Genomic DNA, 6,030 nt, shown 5'->3' on the forward strand with positions numbered 1-6,030 from the left:
GCCATGATGCTTTGTTTTGGTTTGATTAGGGTCTTGAGGTCCCCCATGGAAAGGGTTTCAGTCCTAGCTTGTCCCCACAAGGGTGTTTTCACCAATAGTGGAGTTCTAGGCCATAATTCATAGAGGAAATGCTTATTGTGTGCTGTCTTGTTGACTTGTCAAAAATACTTTTAAACATGGTTCCACAAAGCTTATTTTAACATAATTACATCCATATATGTTAGCTTATAAATCAATGTACTTATGGATTTTAAATGTATTATTGTAAGAAGATTACATTGTGAATTCAGTTACACATGGTTACATCTAGACCTTGCGTGACCCAAATCTTTCAGGTTGTCACATAGTGTCTAGTGTGGGTTTCGTTTTTCAATATATTTGGCCTATTTTATTCATTTTTATTTATGTACCATCCTACTTTTCTTTCCAGCCCAATAACTGGTTGTAGAAATAGGATCTTATGAACCTCATGGTCACCATTTTATTGTAGTAAAGGTCGCATGGGAAGTTGGTAGATAGAAATTTAAAAAGGACCCAAAAAGGCATAAAAAAATTGAGGATGCTAGCACTTGATTCTGACTGCTGATAAGTTGTAAGAATCTGACATGTCCTTGTGTTTTTGTGATTACCAAAATTATGTTTGAATTTGATAAACATTTGGGGAGTGATGTACCTGCACGTAGGATGATCATGTTTAAGCGCTAAGGGTTGTAATGTATATATTTTTTTACTTGTGTTTTTGTGTAAAAAGTCATTTTTCATTTGTAGTTATTTACTTAAAGGTTTAAGGACTAAGGGTTGCAACAAACCTGCTTACAAAAATGGGGTTTTTTTAGCATTTTGTAGTAGTGGTGAATGAGAAATGGTTTGTTGCAAAAATGGGGTCTTTTAGCATTTTGTAGTAGTGGTGAATGAGAATTACGAGTGTGGTCATGCTTAGCATGAAAGGACCCGGTTTTGTTCATAGGAATCGGTAAAACGACTATTTCTAAACTGTAATAACAACCATATTGGTCTAATACGCACAAAAAAAACCTTAGTGACCTAATACGGACAAGCTGAAAACCTTATTACCCTCCTAATTCATTATCCCTAAAGTTAATCATAATATGTTCAAACAAAAAAAAAGGATTAGTTATATTGTTCCAAGTTTCGAGCACATATTGGCATGAAGTTAATCATAATTCTTCAACATCGGCAAAAACATTATTCTTTTAAGCGAGTGTAATAAATGCAACAAGTTTGAAATGTACAGCTGCCTGGCATACACACCTCACAATCACTTGCAAGTTAATGACTCGATCTTTCAATCTCTATCTAAAATATACATGTAAACAGTGTAAGGTATCTGTTAATTCACGATGAGCCAAACGATGAGGCCTTTGCTTTCTGCAGCCTCAAGTCATTATAGAAGCGGCTGATGAACTCCTCCGCCGCCTCATCCACTTTGTTGTCTTGGTCGACACTACTCAACGGAAACGGAGAGTCGGTTACCCTCAGCTGCCTAACCATTGGAGTACTCCCAAAGCCTGGAAGCGCCGGTGAGGAATTGTCGCTGTGAATCATCTCCATGGCTTTAAGCACAGCGTTAACAGCCATCATATCAAGATGATCCTTCGATGGTTTGCTGTTGGAGTGATGTTTCTTGTGGAGTGAAAATAGAGAGAAAGGGTGGTGAGTAGTGGGCGCAGGGCTGTTGCTGCAGCTGAACTCATATTCACCAGGCGGAGGTGAAGGGAAAGAGAGGTGGTATGAGCGGTGTTTGGCGGTGAAAGCCTCCCGGTTGATGTGGTAGTGGTGGAACATCAGGTTCTGTAAGGCTTTTCCGGCGATCTTGCCACGCCTTATCATCATGTTGAGGTCCAGCAACAACTTTCTCTTGGATATGCCTTTTCGCAGCATGAAGTAAACCACACGAACTAAGTTCCAAACTTTCTTGGCTAAAACCGGTAGATTTTGTTCCATTTTTGTAACTAAGAAAGTTATTGGCTGTTGTTTAATAGTATATGAAGAAGATTGCAGAGAAATTGTTGTGAAATGGAGGGACGACGAATGAGAGTATTTATAGGAAACAAACACCGTTTGTCCTTTGATGGTAAGTTCTAATTTTTTTTTTTTTTTTTTTTTCACAACATTAATCATACCCATTGGTTTGTCTTTTGATTTTAAAGATAATCAGACAGTGTGTGGGACCTTCGTAATTTAATAAGTTCACTTAGCTTTTTATATTTCGCTTTACTTTATGTACGCACTACTTGGGTTTTTGTCTTCTACTCTCGATCTTTTCTTTTCCATAAATTATTAGGAAGGGTTTGTGGCAGATTTTGGATTGGATAAGATTATGGCCATGTGTTATTTGTTTAATGTTTAACTTGATCATATACATACATGGTTTCATTAATCTTGTATATGTATAATTGCAAATGTTATGTTTTATTGAGTCAAAATTAACTACTCTTAATCGTGTTAATCATATTTGTGCGTGATTATATTTACATAAAAAGACTACAAAGTTTTTAGTTTAGACTTTATATTAAATTTCGAAAATCTCTGTGCATGATATAATTAAGGGTTTAGGTCATTTTTGGTTACTTAATTTTTGGTTTTGTGCTCATTTGGTCACTTAATTCTTTTTAAGTTTTAAAAGGTCATAAAACTTTTGGCTTTGTGCTCATTTAGTCACTTAACTTTTGTTTTGGTCACATGTAGTCACCAAACTTTTAAAACTGTGCTCATTTAGTCACTAAACTTTTAAATTTTTTTAAAAGTTTAATGACTAAATGAGAACAATTTTAAAAGTTAGGTGACAAAATGATCACATATCTAAAAGTTAGGTGACTAAATGTGACCAAATCAAAAGTTAAGTGACTAAATGAGCACAAAATCAAAAGTTTGATGACCTTTTAAAACTTAAAAATAGTTAAGTGACCAAATGAGGAAAAAACCAAAAGTTAAGTGACCAAAAATGACCTAAACCCTATAATTAACTATTGATGTAAATATTAGAAGTGCTAGGAACAATATTAATGGTTTACTTAGGTTATCAGGAGTGTTTAACACATCAAATATAACCACATCACCAACAACACTATTCCAACAACATTTGGAGATGGTATTCACACGAGGAAGAAAAAGAGAGGAAGAGATAAGTCACTTGAGCCTAATTACACACACCTTCCAATGGTACCCTGCATAGCTTTATCTATAAAACATATATCACTACAAGAAATAAGAGTATTACCGGCGACAATCGTCGCCGCTAAAAGTATTAGCGGCGACATGTCGCTGCTAAAGGGTCGCCGCAGATGCTCCTTTCGTCGCTGCTAAAGTTGCGTCGCCGTTAATTCTCTTCGTCGCCACTAAAGGTGTCGCTGCTATTAGTATGTATTTCTATTCATACAAATACACATATACATACATAATACGCATACAAAATTCATATATACATACGAAAATAGATACACATACATAAGAGCATCCACAATGGTGAGTTCAATGGGAGAGTTGAATGAGGTGCCAAGTCAATGTGTCATTCAATGGATGAAACTCAACCATTGTGAGATGCCACATTGGCATTCAATGGATTTGGAGTTCAATGGTCAATGAACTCTTCAATGGGAAAAATGAAAGTTTTAATTCTTAAATATTTACTATAAATTACATTTTGTAACATTTTATTGAACTTTGTAGAGTTCAATGCATTGTAGAGAAAAATATAATAGAGTTATATGGATTGTAAAATAATGGTGTGGCAATCCATTGAACTCAATCATGTTCAATGCATTGTGGATGCCCTACTACACATATACATACGAAAATACATACACATACATATACATAAAAATACATATATACATAGGATTGCACATAACCTCCTGTAAAGAACACATAATTAAAACAGCCTGCCTAGTAAGGCTGTACAAGGGGAAGGGCTTTGATAAGAAAGAGTTTGGGGGTGTCCCGCTTAGTTAACAAACATCGAGTTTAAATTAAATTCGAGGTAGCATGGATACGAGACTCTTTAAGTGAAGTTTGGAAAAATTATGGTTTTCTATCTTCATATTTCAAAATGGGAGAATCACCAAGGCCTTTCTGGGATTCGGTGCCCCCCCCTCCCCCAAGCTAGCCGCTTAACCTACCTGGCCTAGATAGAATGAGTTTTCCTAGCCCTAGTCTTACTAAGAGGTTGAATTTCTCTATAGGATAGTAGGCGAATGAATTGCATTAGTGCGATTTGGCTCGCTGAATCGCCCAACAAACAAATAACCTCCTTGCTTTCTTAAAAAAAAAAAATAGTAGACCCGCGCAAATCGCTTCTTCGATCTTGCATATAAATAAATGAAAAAAAAACTTTATTTATTTATCAACCAAGTCAACTGACGGCAGCATCAGCACTACGAAAACTCAATTTCCTTAGTCCTTTTTCTGTTAAACAAAGCCAAGCCTTTTTCGCCTTCCATCATGCGTTTCCCTGCTTGAGACTCTTTTTCTTAGCCCAGTCATGAACCACCTGGTTCGAGCCATTGTCTACCCAACAGTGCGTCATATCCTCCTTGGTCTTTGTCTAAGATTGGATTAAAGGTACCAAAGAAGGCTGACTTTTTTCTTGTTTTTCTTTTGTCTAAGAAGCCAGTAGGTTGTACGCCAGCCATACGTAGCTGGAACTGTGATGGCTACAATGCTTAGCTATTGTCGATCCCCAAGATGCCTTTGGTTGAATGTCCACACCTGATCCACCGTCTGCACTTCCTACGTTCACTCCCGGAAATTGAAACAGGAAAACAAGAATTGCAACCTCCCGGTCTTCTGTAGTCAGCCTCACGGTGTGCCTGACTGGCGAGTCTGCCGTCTCCACTATCGATAGATAGCAGGTTTCTTCCAAGCTCAAACCATTTGAAACGGATCGATGTCCTTCCTGACATGACTTTCTCACATTAAAACTTCATTAGTACAGATCTGTAGCAAGTTCTAGGTTTTTAATCGAAACTGGGACTAGGCATGGAAAAGCTCGATCGATATCCTTCTTTTTGTATTACTTTGCCCTCTTATATATATATATATATATATATATATATATATATATATATATATATATATATATATATATATATATATATGTTGAAACATAAGTGACCCTCTTGAACTAAGATACCACAACGATCTATCTACCGCAACGGTTCACCATCAGCGATCATCTCAGCACCCGGAGTCAATTCTTCTTCAGCATCTGCAGTCCATTGTTATGATTTTCTTATCTTTATGTAATGTACTCTATTATCCAGCATGCCTTGCACGGCTGCTTATAGAGTAGTTGCTTATTTCTGAGACACTATAAATAGAGACTCTTTCTGATGTATTCATATAACTTCTTACTACACAAGATTTCTTCTTCAACCATCTCTCTTATTACTTGATGACTTGTGAATTATTCTGAATATATTTCTCCAAGTTATCTTCTTCATTTCTCTATCTTATTACTCTTCACACTTTAAATTGCTACTGAAACATATCAAACTATAACCTCTCTTCGGAGCAAGTCTTTTAGACTTAATCACTAAACTTGATCTTCCTTATTAACTCGGAATAAATGCATTCCTTGTTATGAATTAGTTTAAGTGTATTCTTGATATAACAATTGCTGTCATTTATATTTCTTTACTTTCCGCAACTAACTATCTAACTATCTAACTATATTATTGTTGAGCTTTTAGATCATTTGAGATTAACTATTCCGCAATATACTTGCTCTAACATTTGTTCAAGTGTGTCTCCAAGTTTTTCTCTCAACAATATATATATATATATATATATATATATATATATATATATATATATATATATATATATATATATATATATATCTTTACTATCTTATAAAAGAAATCTCATTATTTCTAAAAATAGATTGAATATAATAATATTATTTTTTCAAGACGTTCAAATCATTAAGCTAATAGTACAAGTAGTCATCAATAAAATAATATTAAATTTTAACTTGTGTTTCGAATCCTTATATTTCTCAACAAATTC

General features: G+C 35.1%; 1 protein-coding gene across 1 annotated transcript; it reads right to left on the reverse strand.

Moving 5' to 3' along the window:
* Positions 1-1,194: 1,194 nt before the first annotated feature.
* Positions 1,195-2,044, reverse strand: LOC111907892 (uncharacterized). The gene has a single exon (XM_052771400.1). The coding sequence runs from the start codon at positions 1,963-1,965 to the stop codon at positions 1,357-1,359; it is 609 nt and encodes a 202-aa protein (XP_052627360.1). The 5' UTR covers positions 1,966-2,044; the 3' UTR covers positions 1,195-1,356.
* Positions 2,045-6,030: the final 3,986 nt, after the last annotated feature.

The sequence above is a fragment of the Lactuca sativa genome, chromosome 4 (assembly GCF_002870075.4).
Source record: "Lactuca sativa cultivar Salinas chromosome 4, Lsat_Salinas_v11, whole genome shotgun sequence".
Taxonomy (NCBI): domain Eukaryota; kingdom Viridiplantae; phylum Streptophyta; class Magnoliopsida; order Asterales; family Asteraceae; genus Lactuca; species Lactuca sativa.